The sequence below is a fragment of the Miniopterus schreibersii genome (genome assembly GCF_964146895.1).
Source record: "Miniopterus schreibersii genome assembly, chromosome: 2".
NCBI lineage: Eukaryota > Metazoa > Chordata > Mammalia > Chiroptera > Miniopteridae > Miniopterus > Miniopterus schreibersii.
Window position 1 is genome coordinate 56,906,902 of NC_138102.1, and position 21,124 is coordinate 56,928,025.

General features: G+C 32.1%; 1 protein-coding gene across 1 annotated transcript in view; it reads left to right on the forward strand.

Moving 5' to 3' along the window:
• The window catches only part of KLHL1 (kelch like family member 1), a 331,681-nt gene that overhangs the window by 159,677 nt on the left and 150,880 nt on the right, over positions 1–21,124 (forward strand). The window contains exon 4 of the mRNA XM_081129220.1: positions 3,923–4,119. Coding sequence (XP_080985346.1) covers positions 3,923–4,119 — 197 coding nt within the window. The remainder of the gene's footprint in view (positions 1–3,922; positions 4,120–21,124) is intronic.

A 21,124-nucleotide genomic window follows, 5' to 3' on the forward strand; every position in this document is an offset into this window, starting at 1 on the left:
GGGAAAATAATAGAAACTAATTCAAATCGAGGAATTCTACAAAAAACAAACAAAAAACATAAAACAAAAACTAGTCTGGATTCTTCGCTATACAAATGTCATGAATGACAAAATGTTCCTGATTAAACGAGACTAAACAGACTTAACAAGTAAATGTAACCTGTGAGCCTTACTTACATCTTGAATTAAAAAAATAAAATCTACAAAGCATATTATTTGGACATTTGGAAAAATTTGCGTTATAGGAGTCCTATTGTATCAGTGCCATGAGTGTGATAATTCTATTGCAGGTCTGTAGAAGAATGCCCTTGTTCATAGAGATACATGCTGAAGTATTTAGGAGTGAAGTATGATGGTTGAAAGTGACTATAGAATTATTCAGCAGCTGTAGCATAAATAAACATACACAAATGCAGCAAAATGTTAAAAAATGGTGAAATTAGGTAAAAGTTATATGGATGTTTATTGCACTGTTTTTGCAGTTTAGGTAAAAAACAACTTCAGAATGAAAAGTTTGATGTGGAAAAAAATACATTCCATTTATAAGGTCATTCTTAATATTCTGTACTTAAAAGATAAATTTTTGAAAGTAGGCACCTATTTTAACATGCCATAGAAATGTTCATGATGAAAACAGGTGAAATCCAAGAAAAAAATTATAGTAGCATCAAAAAGTTAAAAAAGTAAATTCCAAGAGTACAGTTTAAATTTTCAATTAGATGGCAGTATATTAATAATGAAGGTTAATCAGAATTATTTTATTTCTCTATAGTTTTAGGCTTGAGTTTCAATTTTAGTGCAGCCTGCCTTCCAAGTTCACGAATGAATTAAAATATCCCTTTTATGTAAGGTCTAATCACTATAACAAATATTAGAAGCTGCAATATAGGTTTTCCAAGGCAAAAACTAAGAGGAATATGTAAATAAAATTAGTTTGGATAATTCAAACCTCAGTCAAATTTAGAAGACTCAGAAATGTGACTAAGCCTGGCCGGGAGTGGCTCAGCGGTTGAGCGTCGACCTAGGATCCAGGCGACCGGGGTTCGATTCCCAGTCAGGGCACACGCCCAGGTTGCGGGCTCAGTCAATGACTCTCTCATCATTGATGTTTCTGTCTCTCTCTCTCCCTCTCCTTTCCTCTCTCTGAAATCAATAAAGATATACTTTTAAAAAATGTGACTAAAACATCATTTTCTCAGAAATGCATCTAAAATTCTCAAAATTTTCTATTAAACTGAGATCATAGATACTTATTTTGGGTTGATTATAGTTAAAAGTAAATGTGGTAAAGTTGTGTAAAGGCAGCACAGTAGAAATAAATCAGTAATCAAAAAATAAAAGCATTAAACTCATTCTTTAAATGTAAATTGATGTTTGTGAATTCATTTAAAATCCTACGGAAACAAAACTCCCATGGGTATAACATTTAGAGTTAAAAGTTATTTAAATTTTTGATAAGTAGAATTAAACAGTATATTGATATCCTAAAGAAATATTAATGAATTTAAAGGTAAATATACAAATATTATAAACTTTTTAGTACAAATAATTCTCATGAAGAGAACTTTTAGAATTAAAAATAAAAGTTATTAAAGTTTAAAATATCATGTTTAAAGAAAATATTAGATATGCTGGAGACAGAAATAGTGAATGGAAGATGTAAAAAAAGTACCAACATGTAAAAGCAAATGATATGACTCAATATATGTCCCTTAGAAATAGTCTTTAAGAGAAAAGTGAGAAAGCTAAGGTGGAGGGAGAGGAAGAATCATTTCAATAAAAATGGGCAATAACTTTGCAGAATTAATAATGGGTTATATCTTCATATTCAGTAAGGTGATAATTTCTAAACAATATTAATAAAATAATTTTACTCCCAATAGAACTTATGGCCATTATCATTATTATATATTACCTATTAACAAAACCCAAATGGGCGATTCTCTGAAATAATTAATCAATTAAATAATCCACTAAAAAGATCAGTGAATTTAGCGAAATAAAAATGATAAAAGGCAAAAATAAATATATGGTGTAAAATTTGTCACATAAGTATAGATGCAGGATAATTAAAATAAAATTATTCAATTTAGAGTAGATTAGGCTGCAAGAATCTATACTACTATAAATAAATATATATAGTAATACTATATACTATAAATATAATACATATATAGCAATACAATATATATAGTAATATTCTATGCTATATTCATACTTAAATATTCAACAATGTAGAGTTGATTGTTTGAGTATGGTTAGTTTAAATATTGAATATTTCTATATGAAGCTAATAGCTCTAGGCTGTGACTCAGGCACCCAGACCCTTACTTTTTGTGCACCCTCCATCCACTAGGGTTTCATGTCCTCTTTAACTAGCTGGTAAGAGAGAAAGAGAACATGAATGATACACACTTACATTATAAATGCTTTGGTGTGGTATTACCACACACCCCTCTCCCTCTGGTCATAGTCCATTGACATGTGGCCTGGCAAAGAAAACCGAGTGAAGAGTAGCTGTGTGGGCACAAAATCTAAAATAGAATAAACCATTTCTATATGACTATAGAGACTATATGGCTTAGAAAACCTCCTGGCTGACAGGAAACCTGAATGAGACTGGAACTATTAAAAATGCCTGAGTTGCTAAATAAATTCTAACCCCAGATAGTTAAGCCCAGGAGTTTTTACAGATGAGTTTTATAAACATTTTAGAAACAGCTCCATCCTTTAAAAAGTCATTCTAGTTATAAAACAAAACAAAACAAAATGCTGAAGAGCTCATTTTTTAGGTTAAGATAATTAACCAAAAGGAAAGAAAAATTATAGAAAATTATAAACATGGGTACAGTTAATTAAATGCAATATTAACAATCTACAGTACATGTATATATAAATATATTAATTATCAACACATAGTTATTTCATATTCATATATGCGTATATATTCAGAAATTTTGTAAATCTATGCTCTCCTAAGCTAGTGCACACATACTGTTAAACATTTCACTCTCTTGTTCTTAATTTACAAGCAAAGGAAGAACCATAATTTTTGCTGAAGTGGATACAGATATTGTAGTTGAAACTGCATCTGTATGTACTAAATGATTTTGAACATTATATGAAGTAAGAACGGGCAGAGGAATTGAATAGATATCTGTTTCCAAAGAAGACATACAGATGGCCTAAAGTCACATGAAAAGACTCTCAGCATCACAAATACAGAAATGCAAATTAACACTACACTGAGATATCAACACACACCTGTCAGATTATCAAAAAAGAAGTAACAGGTGTTCTCAAGGATGCAGAGAAAAGGGAAGTTTTGTGCACATTGGCCATAAAAAATGAAATCTTGAAATCTGGGACAATATGGATGGACCTAGAGGGTATTATGCTAAGTGAAATAAGTCAGACAGAGAAATACAGTATCATTTCACTTATTTATGGAATGTAAAAAATAAAACAAATGACAAAAAATTCAGAGAATAAACTGATAGTTGCCAGAGTGGAGGGGGTGGGAATGGGTGAAAAATGTGAAGGGGAATAAAATGTACAAACTTGAAGTTATAAATTATGTCACCAGGATTTAATGTACAGCATAAGGAATATCATAATAACTTTGTATGGTGACAGACGGTTACTATACTTCTCATGGCGATCACTTCATTAGGTATATAAATGTTGAAGAGCTATGTTGTACACCTGAAGCTAATATGATATTATAAGTTAACTCAAATTTAGTAAAAAAAAGTAAGATGCTTCAAACAATTGCTAGCCTTCATGGACTTAAATTTATCTTATTATCAATCTAGGTTTGAATCATTTCCAGCAGATTGGCCTAATGTTTTGAGTAATACGATAGTGCCTGTTGTTTCATGTTGTACACAGAGTTTCACAGCCCTCTTCACTTAATGTTTAGGTTGTTTGGAATTAAAGGAAGACACCATTGAAAACCTTCTTGCTGCAGCCTGCCTCCTTCAGCTGCCTCAAGTGGTAGAAGTGTGCTGCCATTTCCTCATGAAGCTTTTGCATCCATCCAACTGTTTAGGGATCCGGGCATTTGCAGATGCTCAAGGGTGCATTGAATTAATGAAGGTGGCTCACAGCTACACAATGGTAAGGAAATTTAATGTTTTAATAAGAGAGACATAGTTGTATTATCAAAAGTTAAAATAATTGCTGTCATTGCTTTGAACAGCTTTTTAAAGTTCAACATAAAGTTTGTATGATTGGCACATTTTTATTATGGAATACAATGTAAAACATTACATAATGGACTTTATTATGGCTTTATTTACATTTTGTAAGCAATACAGATATAGATATTGACTATTTGGAATTTTAAAAGTTGTTTAAATCAACTTTTTCTTAACTGCTCCTGGCATATCTATCTTTATAAATCCACTTTCACGGCCATCCTTTCCCCCCCTCTTTTTTCCATTGAAGAGCTAGCAGTCTGTGCCATAAAGACTTTTCTTTTGCATTTTCTTTACAACCTTTCCAAAATGGACTGAGTTGTATCCACCAAAATTTAATGTTGAAGTCCTGCCTCCAATGTGATTGTATTGGGAGATGGGACTATGGGAGGTAATCAGGTTTAGATGAGGTCGTGAAGGTGGGGTCCTCATGATGGGATTAGTGACTTTATAAGAAGAGACACCACAGAGTTTTCCTTTCCACCTTGATCTATATAATGTAATATATATATAATGTGTGTGTGTGTGTGTGTGTGTATATATATACACACACACACACACACACTATACATATTATATATATATATATATATATATAAAATGTATTTTAATGCCTTTATAGAGACACTAAAGATCCTTTTAATTGTACACTTTAAATGTGTGAACTTTAAGGTGTGGAATATTTTTACATTATCTTTATTCTAGAATAGAATAATCAATTACAATAGTTTTATACCCATAATTTTTCATACCCTAGAAATAATCATTTTAAAAACATGTAATACAGTCCTGGCATATAGCAAGAACTATATAAAATGCTACCCATTTTTGCTATTGTTACTATTAACATTATCAATGATTTTATTATTATTACTGGAACAACCACTTATAAATTATAGAACTTTCCTTTTTCAAATCAAGGGAATAATTTATATGAGATAAAGCTCATTAAGCTTTATAATTGCTATTTATTAAAGAGCTCTTATTTTGACATTAAACACCTTTTCAAACCACTAATAATATTCAGTCATTTAAAAGTCTTCTAATTGTTTTTTTAGATAGAATTTCAATACAGTGTATTATGTTAATTTTCTTCTTTAATCCTTTAAGCAGATTAGTAAATTAAATGAAAATATAGAAATGCAAGGAAAAAGATACTTGCTTTGTGATTCTATTGTCAAATTCTTCTTTCAAAATATTTCATGACAGGCCACAATACCACTATTGAAATTATATGAACCATGTGAGATCAATGTAAGCAAATACTTCATCAACTAAAATATCAAAGTCCAACTGCAGTCATTTAATTATGCACATTTCATTACAATTAGGAGCTCCTGGCTTAGTGAGCCAAAAAACAATATGCCTCCACATCCAGAGGGATAATGGTCCCTTCTGCTCTAGTTTGAAATTATTAATTTACTAATAAAAATGTTTTTCTTGCAGCTGCTTAGACTATTCTGCAATTTGTCACACAATAGTAATGATATATTTTTCTCTAGACACTTTAAAATGTATGCCTTTATAGTAAGTAAAATGTATTTAAAACAGAAACATAGAAGAGTTCTAGCTCACATACTCAGTGTTCTAAAACAACTATATTTTAATTTATTTTTAAAACTACAAATGGATTATGTATGTCATGTCTGTTGAAATTTAAATGATTTCTAATTCTTTTGGAGGCATGAAGCTCCAGTATTCTCTAGATGTTCATGGGTTACTATTTTAGGGAAGAGAATCTACTGATCAGCTGTCTTCCTAGATCACTATTTTCTTTCCATTCCAACACTTTAAAATGAGTGTTTGCATCTGATATTATAATATTATAACTTCCCAGCACATGTTTGCTTCTAATCCTTGATTAACCCGGCAGATGTCTTCATCCAATCTATCCAATCTGTGCTTTGAGAACAAACCTATTATACTATGATTTTTTTTCTTGTTAACCGTGTTTTAGCAAATCATCCTCATTTTCCTATTACCTCCAGGACTGAATTAACTTCTTTATTTGCTATAATTATTTGTTATTTATTTCACAAGTAACATTTTTTTCTAATTTTTAATTTTCTTGCTAAGATTTTCTAGATATGAACTTGGTCTTTGAAGTCTAGATCTTAATTTGCTGTCTGTTTGTGTTTACTATTAATATTATTTGCTAGCTTTCTTTAGAAATTTCACTCATTTATTTGGCTTAGGCTATTGATTTTGTGTGGATGACTCCAAAATCTATTCAGGGAAAGTGGCCCAGCTTGGCAGTTGTTCATGTGCAAACTACTGGAAAATTTTTATTGCAAGCTCAATATTAGGAAGAAGTGTGATGCCAATTTTAAAGCATTTAAAGTTGGACTGTGTAAATACAAAGCTAGCAAAAAAGTAACTGAAAGAAATAGGCCCCCCTTGTACTCTACTAGTCAGTTTTCATCATGAGACCTGTGTTTAATTCTGTACTTCACATTTTAAAAGTGTTAGAGAATGACAAGCAGAAACAGATGAGAATGACAAGAATAGTAAATATTTTATCAGCATTTCATATGAAGAAAAGTTGGAAAAAATGATGGGTGCCTGTGGCTGAATAATATTAGAGAATGAAAATAACTCTCTTGTATTTGACAGAACAAACTTATATCTAAAACAATAACATTTAAGTATTTCTCTTTTCTTTTTTATTAGTGTAATCTGTTCAAAATAAAAATATGAAAGAATAATATTAGAGTTGATCTGCTTTGTGTGAAGATGGATGAAAATTGCAGAGTCCACTTCAGTCTTCTGATCTTTCTCTTCTGGGTTTTCCATTTAGCCTGATCAGCACTTCCCTCCAAGGTCAGCTTTGCCTTTAGAGGAGACTCCTTGAACTGCATTTCCCAGAAATTCTCTCTCCTTATGGTTCTGGGTTAGAATTTGCCAACAAAAGGCATTCACTCAAAAAACAGAAAGTGAAAACGAACAGGAAGCTGTTATTAGCCACCCACAGTTGCAGGCAGATGTGGACAGATGAAAAGTTGAAATAACATCTAAGGGAGCCCTTGAAAGTGATTTCCTTCACTACTGGAGACTGAGAAAGTTGATGGAAGCCTTCTAGAGGTCCTTAAGGAATGCAGTGTCTCTGCAGAGTTTATTTCAGAAGAATTCACATTAAACTGAAGGTTTGAGATTAGTAGTAGAAATTTCCTTAACCTTGCCTTCCACAGCTCTATGCAAAAGCTGTGTAGGTCTCCAGATCTCTATCTGAAGTCTTTCTTACATAGGACATGGAGTAGCCTCTCTTCCTAATCCAACATTGTCTTCAATACCTACCCCAAAATAGCAGTTCAGACTCCATACTTTGATATGCGTGGTGCTCCGCACCTAGCTTCTAAATGCTGCATCGACATATTTCCTCCAAAAAATGGAATTGATTTTACCCCTCCTAATTATATGCTGTTAATTCCTGTAACTTGTACTTTACTCATGATATTTCTTTTGTCTGGAATCTCCGGTATCTAATTCTAAACGGCCCATCAGTTTCCAAATTAAATTAATCCATGACTAAAAATACCTTAAATCTTTTCATGGAATTATTTCTCTCACTTGAAATCTTAGTAGTCCTCTTCTTAGGATTATGTGATGTCATCATAAACCCCCTTATACAATTATTTATCTATTTTATTTGTGACTGGTCTTCATAATTATATTGCAAACTCCTCTCTGACAGAGAACACGCTTTTCCAGTGAAATTTGTTTGGGCCTAACAAAGCATCTAGTACCTTGTAATATATTAATTAATCCCCACAGTTCCTTGGATACATTTTCTGGATGGTGATTCTTTGCCCTCTTGGATTGAATCAATGAGATTGTGCATGGTTTTCTTCTAACTTTCTTTCCAATCATACTTCCTACCATTATTTTTCCTGTTCACACGGTTCCAGCCACACTGACCTTCTTACTGGTTTTGGCTACATCAAGCACACTGCCTCATGGTGACCTCTGTGCTTTCTTCTTCCCTGTGCCAGAAACACTCTTCTGCCAAATGTTCATATCCTTTCTCCTCTGCCTCATTCGTATCTCTGCTCAAATGTCACTTCCATAGAAATCTCTTCTCTGAATATTAAATATAAAGTGTACCTGCCTTCAAAACTCTCTATTCCCTTACACTGCTTTATGCCTTTTAGAGTATGAATTCCTGCCTTTATTATGCATATACATACATATATATATATATAGTTTTTGTTGCTGTTGTTTACCTCAACTACTCATCTGGTAGCTCCTTGGTAGCATTTGTTTGACCTTCTGCAGGGAGACTGAGGTCACTCTAGCTTCTGCCACTGTGTTGGATGGCAATTCTCACCCCTACCGGTGCTGGCGGTGTACAAGTTAAGTGCACAGTATGTACCAGGTATGGTTCAGGGTGTTAAACATACTTATTTAACTTAATCTTTTTAAACTCTTGCAAGTTTTGTGTTACATCCATTTTTTAAATGATTTAATAATGTTTGGATGTGCTAAATAACTTACTCAAGAACAACAGAAAGAACATGATAGAATGGGGGATTTAAACCTAGTATTACGTTACTACAAATTTCATGCTCTGTCCAATATACTAATGAATATACAATGATTATGTTTCACCCGTTATCAAGTCAGATTTCTGATATCCAGAACACCTCACAACATGGCTTGGGAGGAATAGATATTATAAATCTAAAACGTAGATGAGACCAATGAACTCCATATTTTGTTCCTTAGGGTTTTTTTTTGTTTTTTGTTTGTTTTTTAATTTCTCTCTTTACTCTCACTTTCTGGCTAGTGCTACCAGCATGGCATGAAACATTTCACAGTGTTTACGCTGGAGGCGGAAGCAGTGGCGACAGGACTAATTAGAGGCCACCCTGTTCAATCGGTAGCCTTGAAAGGTTGAATTCACAGAACTGGAGCATAAAAGCTTCCTGAGTCATTATAAGAGTAGCTGCCCTTTCAGAGGCTAGTACTCTAAAAAAATCCTATACATACATCATTCACTTGTCCTTCAGAGCCATTAGACAATGACAGAAAAAGAACAAACTCTCTGTGTTTTCTGGTCATGATTTTGAAATACCTGGCGTTTCTCATGGTTTCTAGCTAGCAGCATGCTTTTTCATCTTTACCAATAACCCTTCATATAAACCATAACTTAGAGTTTGCTTTGGGAAAATAAATGTAATTTAACTTTAAATTTGTTTGCTTTTCTAAGTCATCAAAGTGAAGTTTACAACACCCATAACTTTTCTCAGGACTATTATATGATGCATTAGTATTAAAATTTGTTTAGAATGTTTTCTTATTTTTTTACGTTCATTAGTTGGTGTTACCCCTTTTCACTGTCTCATATATATGAATGCTCTGAGTAATGACTTTCAGAAGGTTTTTGTAAATTGATAACAAATGAACTTGTGTACAATGAGTGGCTTGGAGGATGACTGTCGTTCATGCTTAATGTTCACAAAAATAAGAAGCATATGGAAGCTTAGCTAGAGAGGACCCTCCTCTTATTCTTGTTTCTCTTTTTACTTGCTCTGTCCATAAATTAGACTCACAACTCTTTGCAGGCAGTTTTTATTTGTGTTCTGACAGTCATTGGCAAAATTTCAGTCTACTGGCTAAAACTGAAAGTTAATTTGAGTAAAGGAGTTTTAAACATTTACTTTTAGTTATGTTTAGTGTCATACATAAACAGGATGTTCAGATTACACTGAATAAATTGATAGAGTTGTATAAAAATAGTAATACTGTAACAAATAAGTATTCACTAATGTAACTGTAGTTTGACTATAGAGAACTTTTAATAGTTAGGGTTCTATAAAATAATTGCAATTAAATATGTTTTAATAGTTTCAAAGACTAATTAAACATAACCACAGAGTATACAATGAAAAGTATAAGCTTTTTAAGGGTTCATTTTAGACACAGCCCATTTCCTCCATTCAGAAGCCCCTCTAATATGTTTCCATCTTAAGATTTTATATCCAAACTTAAGACTTTTTTATTTTTAAGAAATGTGCCCTGCCTTTTGTTGATGAAGGTGACAATAATAATCATCTAATTGAAAAACATTCCATTCATTTTAAGGATTCTTTCATTTGCATATTTTAATTTTTTTATTTCTTCTCCTTTCTAAAACACAAAAGTATAACACAAAGTTGTATAAAATCACAACACACAAAATCTATTAAAATGTATCAGGTTTTTGTTTGTTTGCTTGCTTGTTTTTTATTGTCCAACAGATTAACATTTTTGTAAGGTTGCTGAGTGTCTTGAGTTGATACTATGGCAACAATATAACTAATAAAAGTTCAAGAAGCACCTCTACTGTTAAAAACTGTTCTATAAAGGCACATCTATAGGATTTTTATTGTAATTTGCCCATATGTGTTAAATGATTCAAATCATTTAATCAATAGAATGCCTTTCTGTGATAAGCAATATTCCTACATTATTTTAGTAGTTCAAAAAGGACTTCCAATCTAATGTCAGAACAAGGAAAAGCCAGAAACGTTATGCCCTTTTCACTTTGCAAAGCCCAGTTCAGCAAATAAAATCAATACTTTTGTTCAAAAGAGAGAAAATTTCTTATTTTTTATGCATATGAAAGTCTCAATTATAATAATTTGCACATCATGAACTAATGTAAAATATTTATATTTTGTGATGAGGTAATGAATCACATAGAACTAATTTCTTTTTATTTCCATTTTAGATTTTTCTTTTAATGCCATTTCTCTGTTAAAGATATATTTGTGCTTAAGAACATTCAACAGTAATTTTTTAAAGAGACATAAAAAGAAGATAGATTATACTTCACAAGAAACATGATAAATCAACATTTGCCTGAAGGGAAACCCAGTCTGCCTTTAGTAAAAAGGGCAGAGTAGAGAGGGGGCAGACCATTCCCTAAAAGAATACTTTCAGAAATTTATTGTACAACCATACAAATTTGAGGAAAAAGTAACTTCTAATAGAGTATCAGATGTTCCCCCAGACCCCACCTTACTGTAAATATATTAACATAATGTACAGAACTAGATTACATGTTCCATGAGGTGATACTTGCATCTGACTTGTTCCCTGCTGTATTCTTAGTTCTTAGTATAATACCTTTCTCATTTAGACACCCAATAAATGTTTGAAAAAAGAATAAGTGAATAAATACTTTCATATATTAATAATTTAAAATATATTATGAAATTTAATAACTTAAATGAAATATTATAAATATTAATAAATTCAAGTGAAATATATTATCCTTATTCCACAATAAATAAAAAATGTTTATATTGTGCCTAATTTTACTTTTCATATTTCTTTATTTAAATGTATTTATAAATAAATACATACAGGATGCACCCATCACCTTTACAGTTCTTTAACTTTTTTTATTTTTTACTATGTCTTTATTGATTTCAGAGAGAGGAAGGGAGAAGGAGAGAGTGAGAAACATCAATGATGAGAGAGTCACTGATCAACTGTCTCCTGCATGCCCCCTGCTGGGGATCAAGCACTGGGAACTGAACCCAAATCAGACCTCCATCTCTTGGATCATAGGCTGATGCTCAACCTCTGAGCCATGCCTGCTGGACCAATTCTTTAACTTTTTAATCAGCTATTTCAAAACTGTTCAACGGGAAGCACATATTTCATCTACTGTGTGGGTGTTTTCTTAAGTTTTCAGTGGACCTATTTCAGATTCAAAGTTTATATTTAATATTTTTGTACTTTAAATGAAAGTTATTCATATTTAAATTTAGTTTTCATTGAAAGCCACCATTCTAAAAAGGAATAAATATAAAACCTGGGGTCCAACATAAAGGACACATACTAACAGAGGAATTAATACTAGATCAAATGTATCCCGTTGTCATATATGATTGAAATTACATAAAACATCACATTATAAGTAATTAAATGTTGCTAGGTAATAGTAATAAGAAATCAGCAAACTTCTGAAGACTAAGATTCAGATCCTGACCTCTCTAAGTAATTCCAACAAATAGTATACTTTTTGGTAGGATTTACTCTAATAAGCACATAACTATTTTTGTTGTTGTTTTTTCAAATATATCTTTATTGATTTCAGAGAGAGGGAGGGAGAGAGAGAGAGAAAAATGATTGATGAGAGGCTCATTGATCGGCTGCCTCCTGCAAGCCCCCTCTGGGAATCAACCCACAACCCAGGCAGGTGCCCTTACCAGGAATTGAACTTCGGTCTCCTGGATCCTGAATCGATGCTCAACCGCTGACCCACACTCGACTGGCTGTTGTGTTGTTTTTTAACATTAGATAATATTTATTTGAGAAACATGAAAAAATGTATTTTATTTGAGTTAGAGTTATATAATTCACAATTAGTAAAAGGGCTTTCTTGATAATAATGAAGATTAAACACTTTTTAAACAAAATGGGCTATTTCATCAATACTAAATCTAAGTAGATTTACTTAAGACTGAATAAATTTCAAGCCAGATATTCTAGTATTCTAAGCATTTGTTGAAGATAATTTGCATTTTAATTGAATCTAAATGAAAAGAACATGAAAAAATTTCCAAATATATAAGTAAAGATGGAATTGAGTTTCTGCTCCAGTTCTATTTGAAAGGAAAATAAGCTGATTATCAATTTACAGAGTAGTGTTTCTATTTTTACATCTGGTATATGGATGAATAAATGATAATGACTAAATGATGAAAATACAGAGGATAACATGAAATGTAGTAGAAAATACATACTTTTGAAATAAATATATTGCAGTTGATCTAGATAAAAATTGGTGAAGTTAAAAATAGAGTTTATTATTTCTAGTCACTGATTAAGACATAGATGCATGTATTTACATATACAAATAGACATCTGTATCAGCATTGACTGCACATATTAATCAGAAGAAAGGTATATTGTTAAATAGTAAACTCTATGTAACTCTAGTTTGCATTTTTAAAAAATATGTATTTCTACATATACATATACATTTGTATTATGATCTTTGTTGGTATATTAATTTTTACATTTTATTTTATTTTTAATTTGACCCAGAATTAGAAAAAGAATAAAGGAAATAGAGGGGGGGCAAAAGTAGGTTTATAGTTGTGGGTATGTAAAATACAATGTTTATTCTTATATTATTATTTATTAATTATTATATTATTTTCCATACAAACAACTTTAAACCAATTTTGCCCCACCCTATATAGACAACAATTCGGATATTTTAGTAATGATTAAGTTTAACTTGTCAAATGTCACTTGTTAACTTTTCACTTGGGGATGCAAAGATGTACTTTCTTCCTCTTCAAAAGAATGTTGCAAGTTTCATTTTCTTAATTATTCTCAAAGATTATGGGGAAAGATGTCATTAAATATTGAAAACTTGAAAATATCAACTACTCTCAAAGAATCTAAAGTTTGGTTTGTAAGTGGCCAACATTGCATTTAAATAGTCTGCTTCAGTAGCTAAATTATTTTAGTTTTTTGTGATGGCTTAGTTGTCAGTAGATTGAAATATAACTCAGCATAGAAAATAATATTATTTTTACTAGAGCATTTAGAATAAAAAATGGTCAGTTTGATGAACTCACTTGAAATTCATCATTGTAAAACTACACTCTTTTTGCTTTCACTTTTCAAGTCGTAGAATGCTCTGAGAATTGTCTTATTTCAAGAAGGTAGAAATATGAATGATATATTCCAGCTTAGGACAAATAAAACTTGGTAATAACCATACCTTAAGCTAAACAACACCAAGATCTATAAAATTCTCATAGTAAATGTATCCTTTGGCAGCCTGGGAAATAGAGATGGGAATTAGTGAAGTTTCAGGTCCCAAGACAAAGTAAAAGAACTTTCCTGATAAATCAACAAATGAAAAATTTACCAGCTCCCAAAATCAACTTGTGTAAAAGGATAACACAGGTCCACCATCACCTGTTCATTCAATGGTATTCTTCAATATCAAACATTAGTAGAAAATAGATTTATCCTACTGGCTAAAGAACAGAAACATATAGTAATCTAGAGCTCCCTTTGTCTTGTTTTCAAAAGTCAATATAATGTATATATAAATTAGATTTTGAAAAATACATAATTTCTTGTAAATATTAGTTTTCATTGTTCAAAACCATGATTAATAAAAGAATTTTGTACAAATAGTCTACTTGCCTATCATATTCTTAATATTAAATACTAGGACTTAACATTTTAATTAATAATATCTTAGAATTTGTGACATTTCTTGAAGTTCATATTTAAAACTACGTATGAGAGTGTAGAACACCACTGAGATTTAAGGAAAGAAATGGTAAAATTCTTGCCATAGATATTGTGGAAGTAATTCCAACCAGATAGATAAACTAACCTAGATAATTTCTCAAGTAGTTCTTTAAAACATGGGCTAAAAGTCTAAGCTGCACTCTTACTTATTTATTAATTTTGTCCAGAATATATTTCTACCAGTGTTGCTTTAAGTCAACAGTCTCACTTTTTAACTAGTTTGTTTCAAAAGTTCCCATAATCTCTTGATCACTGAAGGCTCTTGCGACTTCAACACCTCTTAAGCAGAAAAAACAAACAAACAAACAAACAAAAACACCATAAAGTACAAGGTAAAAAATGCATTGAAAATTGTGAGACCTGACTTTTTAACTAGGTTTAATGAAACCATGTGTCTTTGAGCAATTCACTTGAGATCTCTCTCATTAACTGGAAAATGATGAAGTTCATCTGAGACCATACTAGTCCCTTATGGCCCCTTGCAGTCTTATGATTTTATATCTTGTTAAATCTAAAATTCATAAAATGGCCCGGCCAAGTGTGGCTCAGCGGTTGAGCATCGACCTAGGATTCAGGGGATGGCAGTTTGATTCCCAGTCAGGGCACATGCCCCGGTTGCCCGCTCAATCCCCAGTCAGGGGCCTGCAGGAGGCAGCCGATCAGTGACTCTCTCATCATTGATGTTTCTATCTCTCTCTCTCCCTCTCCCTTCCTCTCTCTGAAATCAATAAAGAAATATTTTAAAAAATAATAATAATAAAATAAAATAAATTCATGAAATGTAAATGAATTTCTAGATAATGTGAATAAGTGCCATTTTATAATTAATAAAAACTTAATGTCACCACAAGTGGAACATTATCTAACAACAGTTGGAGATTAACAGCTGATTGTAGAAGAATGAATGTTTTACTGCTTCCATGTGTTTTATGTTTTATAAAAGCAGCATTATTAAGACATAATTCACTTATATACAATTCACCAATTTAAAGTGTAAAATTCAGCCCAGCCGGGCGTGGTTCAGCAGCTGAGCATCGACTAGGATCCAGGAGATCGCGGTTCAATTCCAGGTCGGAGCACATGCCTGGGTTGCGGGTTCGATCCCCAGTCGGGGTGTGCAGGAGGCAGTCGATCAATGACTCTCATCATTGATGCTTCTCTCTCTCTCTCTCTCCCTCTTCCTCCCTCTCTCTGAAATCAATAAAGATATATTTTTTTAAAAAGTGTAAAATTTAGTGTTATTTTTTTTTTAAATAAATAAAATGATGACAGTCATTGATGGGCTGCCTCCTGCATGCCCTTTACTGGGGATCGAGCCCCCAACCCAGGCATGTGCCCTGAGCAGGAATCAAACTGCGATCTCTTCAATCACAGGTCGATGTTCAGCCACTGAGCCATACCAGCCAGGCAAAATTCAGTGTTTTTTAGTATTTTCACAGAATTTTGCATGTTAAAAACATTTCCATCACTTCAAAAGGAACCCTGTACTTATTAATAGTCACTCCCCATCCCACCCTCCACAGTCACCAGTCTTAGGCATCCAATAATCTACTTTTTGTTTATATAGACTTCCCAGTTATGGACATTTCACAGAAATTAAATCATACAATATGTGGTCTGGAGGCTGCTCCTTCTCTCAGTGTAATGTTTACGAGACTCATTCATGTTATAGCATGTGCTGGTACTTCATTTGTTTTTATTGCCAAATAATATTGCATTGTATGGATATACAGCATTTTAGTTATCTATTCATTATTTTATGGGCATTTGAATTGTTTACACTTTGAGGCTATTATGCATAATACTGTTATGGCATTTGTATGGAAGTCTTTGTGTGGGACTATTTTCATTTCTGTTGGATATACAACCAAGAGTGAAATGGTTACACAGTAATTCTATGTTAAAGATTCTGAGGCACTGCCAGGCTCTTTCTCAGAATAGCTGCCCCATTTCACATAAGGGTTCAATTTTTCTATATCCTTGACAAAATTGTTTTATTTAACTTTCTTATTGATAATAGCCATCCTAGTGTGCATGAAGTGATATCTTCTCAGCTTGACTTGCATTTCCCTAATGCCTAATAAAATTGAGCATCTTTCCATGTACTTATTGGACACTTGTATATATTATTTAGAGAATTATCTGTTCAGCTCTTTTGCTCATTTTAATTGGGTTATTTGTCTTTTTATTGTTGAGTTGTAAAAATCCTTTATGTAGTCTAGAAATGTCTTTTATCGACTATACAATTTGCAAATATTTTCTGCTATTCTGTGGGTTGTCTTCTACTTTCTTGATGGTATTCTTTGAGGACAAAGGTTTTTATTGTTGATGTCCAATTTATCTGAATTTTTCACTTTGTTGTTTGTGTTTTTTGTATCATAACTAAGAAATCATTGACCAATACAAGGACAAAGATTTCCACATACTTTATCTTATATGAGTCTTATGGATTTAGTTCCAACATCTTGCTCTGTTTTTCTGTTTTTCTTTTTTTTAGTTAATTGTTAGATGGCATGAGATAGATGGTCTAACTTTATTCTTTTATGTGTAGATATCCAGGTGTCTTATAAAATTTAGAATCAACTTGTCAGTGTGAACATAAGCAAGTAAGGATTTTGATAAGGATTACCTTGACTCTATAGATCAATTTTCTAATCCATGAACATTAGACATCTTATGTTTGTTTTTTTAACTTTTAGGTTATAGGGCTTATACTTTTATTAAATTTATTGCTAAGTGCTTTATTCTTTTTTGATATTATTATACATGGAATTGTAATCAATTGTATTTTTCGACTGATTGCTACAGCAAATGAGAATTTTTCTTTGGCTTGCTGATCTTTGTGACAGAAATGACTTTTCAATAATTTCAATAAAAAACTACTAAGTCCTATCTCAACAATTTTGTCTCCAAAGAAGAATTTTCCTGATGTTCAAAGGGGAAATATATCCTTGATTTATAAGTGCTCAATGGCTTTTTCATAGTACTAATATGATAATTATTTTACTCTAACTTGAGCTATTACCTAAATGGAATTAGTTTTCCCATATTGGTTAATAAAAAACGTGACATTTAATATATGCCTTTTTCATATCACACGATGAGTAAATTCATAGTAAGCAATATTTCTATCCCTTAATTCCTCCTCAAATGCAGTCCTGACTGGTTAGTTGTGGTAATATGCCACCCTTGGAATTTGGAATTAAATCACACCATGGAAAACACACGACCTAAAATAGTGGAAGACAGCTCCCCACATCAATTCAAACATTTACTATTATTAAGATTAATGGTTGCTTTAATAATAAAAGTTCACTGTGATATTATTTACAACTTATGGAATATCACATAGGTTAAAAAAAAGAACAAACTTGTTCTACAGATAATAACTTGAAAGTATGCTTGCCATTTTTAGTGAAAGAATACATATTATATTTGACTTTTTATTGTTTTCCAAATTATTTTTATATTTAGCCCCTAACCCTGGCCATCAACCCTAGTGTGTTTTATATTTGTTTATTTCTTTTAATGCAAATCTTTGGAAAGATTAGAGCACTGAAATTCACTTCATTGTAAAAGCAACACAAACATGAATAACATCTGGGAACAAATGTTTGTTATTAAAATGAGAGGAAAATAGGAATGTTTTTTAACAATAAAAATGTCAAAGTAAAGATAATTAGACAGAAAAATAAATCTCATCATCTTTTTAGCCAAATAGAGCATAATGATTAATTTCTTAACAGTATCAGACTCTTCTCTCTCTCTCTCTCTTTATATATATGTGTGTGTGTGTGTGTGTGTGTGTATGTTCACCTATTTTCAAGCACCATTAGATTTCATATATATGTATATATACATATATATATACATATATATCAGTGATTTTAGCCTTGATCTGAGGAAAAATAATGTCAAACATAAACTATGTATGTAAAGTACTTTACAAAGTATAAAGTGCAAGGCTAATGAAAGACATTACTATCTTTTTATTAATACACCTAGGCATACTTTTAATCTTGGAAGAACAGGTATCTTTCCTCTTATTGAAGACTAATTCTTGTGCTTGCTTTCCACTTAACCCTACTCTGGCATTAGAATTTTTGTTTTTTGTTAAATAGCTTCTTTCCTAAATTGCCAATTTTTCCTTTGCATTGACACAATCTAACCAACACGCTTTCCTCTCTTTCTGTGCTAAGGTACAATCTTCAGGGCACTGTAATGATTAACAATGAAAAAGGGCTGAAGGGAGGTGACTCAGCATTGTTGGCTGTAAGGCCTTTTAGTAATGATAGGAAGACCAAGTTTGGCTGGAAATTATACTTCTGAGGGATTGGGGAGTTTTCAGGACTTACTGAACTTTTTTTTACCCTCTGCTTAGCTGCTCCTCACTCTTTCTCCCCACCCTGCACTCACAACTCAAGACCACCTGCTTAATGAGGAACAGGCAGTCCAAGGAAGAGTGAGTCCACACTCTTGGACTGCCTGTTCCTCATTTAGTAGGGTTGTTTGATCTGAGTCTCATTATTCAGAAATATCCTACTTAGAGGAGAAAGTCCTGGGTGGAGTCCGAAACAGAAAACCTGCTGCATGCCAGCATTACACAAGTTCATAGTGATAGAGTTCCTTTAGACAGAAAAAATGGGAGCCTTTGAGTGATCCAATAGACACGAGTAAGGAGCAGGTTAGAGAATGACGTCAAAGATTTAGAGCACCTTGAGTACTTCAGGCCTTTATAATCTGGAACATTATGTCGAAGCTATGGTTACCTGGGGCCCTAGAGGCAGCATTACTGTCCTGGGGGTATTAAGAAACAAGCTGCTCAAATATTATAATATTTCCATATCTAAATAAGGATCACCTATTTTCAAACACCGTAAGATTTCCTATTGAGGCTTATTTTATATTGATTTACTACTACTATAAGAGATTGGGGAGTAGTTAAAAGTGACTTATAAACAACTGGGCATACATATTAAAAGTTAGAACATGACTAAATACAAACAAAGTAAAAACCATGACTCACACAAATAGATATTGAGCACGTGCCAAGTAATTTATTTATCTTATGAATGAGAGTATCAGCAGGATGGTAAAACTAGTTTAAGGAGGCCAAGTCACTAAGGAAAAGAATGCTGAAATTAATTTGCAAAGTTAAAAAAGCTGTTGAGGTCATGAAAGGCAATAAAACTTTAAACATTAAGGTTTATCTTTTCCACAAGATAGAAATCATTTGCAACTATTGTTATTATGAAAGCTAATAAGTAATTTTACATAACTTAAGTGCTAATCAATAGAAAAGGTAAATAAAATAAATGTATATTCTTCTAGTAAATTAAATAATTCTTCAATGGTCACTATCAGACATTTTGCTATGACATTAAAATGATGTATAGTCATAATGTTTCTTATTTACAAGTGTCACATAATAGTTCTTAGTAATATAGAGACCAGAAAGGACAATAAATTATAATTCCTTTACAATTTCACCACAATAATATTGATAAATTGATTATATAAGCCAGGCAATGTTCTGTTTACATATACTAACTATAACTATTTTAATCCTAACAATGCTCTACGATCGGCAGTATCTTTACAGTCTAAGAAACTAAGGCACAGAAAAGTTAATTAACTTGCTGAACTGCACTCAGATAATGGTGAAGCCAGAATTCAAATTAGGGAAACTAGCTTCAAAGTCTATAACTTTAGCTGTTGTACTATACTATTTCTCACTAACTCTCCTCTTTAAACCCTGATTCCTCCTCAAAAATTTTGGTGCTACGAGGGCATCTCCATTCCCATCAGTGCTTCCTAAAATCAGCACATATATTTAATAGCAATAAGAATAATGATGATGGTGACAATGATGATGATTCTGTTCAAAATTTACATTTAAAAAAATGTTGTAAGTATAAATAAGCACATCATAAGAATGTATTTTTTATTGCACTATAATAGACATTCCTAAAAATGAGAAGTTTCTCTGTAATTGTAATATCAAGACAAGAACCCTAGCACCTACCCTCCAAACCAGATCATTACCCCTAAGCAACTCCAATTAAGAAATTATTCAACCTCTCTTGCAATATGGATTTAGCCTCCACGAAGACAGAACAGCTGTGACAGAGCTGACCAGTATTGATCCCAGAGTTTAAAAATCCAGTTGTACTTTTCTGTCTCAGTTTTCTGCAGTTTTTAACATCAATGAACACTTTCACCTTTAGAGCCTCCTGACCTTGAATTTTTGGGCAACCTTCATTACTGTTCTCCTTTTTCACTTACAATTAACTGAACCTGACTTCATTTCTCTGCCTAGAGTTCACTACAGAGTTAAATATTTCATTCTGTCTCACCTGAGATGCTGCAGAGCTTCTATTTCTGTCTCTCTCATTCTAATTCACTTTTAAATATTTTACTATGTAGTATTTAAAATTTACTTGTAATGTTTTCAAATATTTTATTTCAAAATTGTATTCATTTTAAGTGGTTAATCATGTAATGTTTGACACTTAGAATATACAGTAAAGTATAATATTCAAATAACTTTTCATTTTAGTATTTCTCCATTTAAAAATGGATCTCCTTAAGTATATTCCTATCTGTGAACTCCTTGAAATCCTGTTTACTTGTTCTTTCCTCAATGATAGACA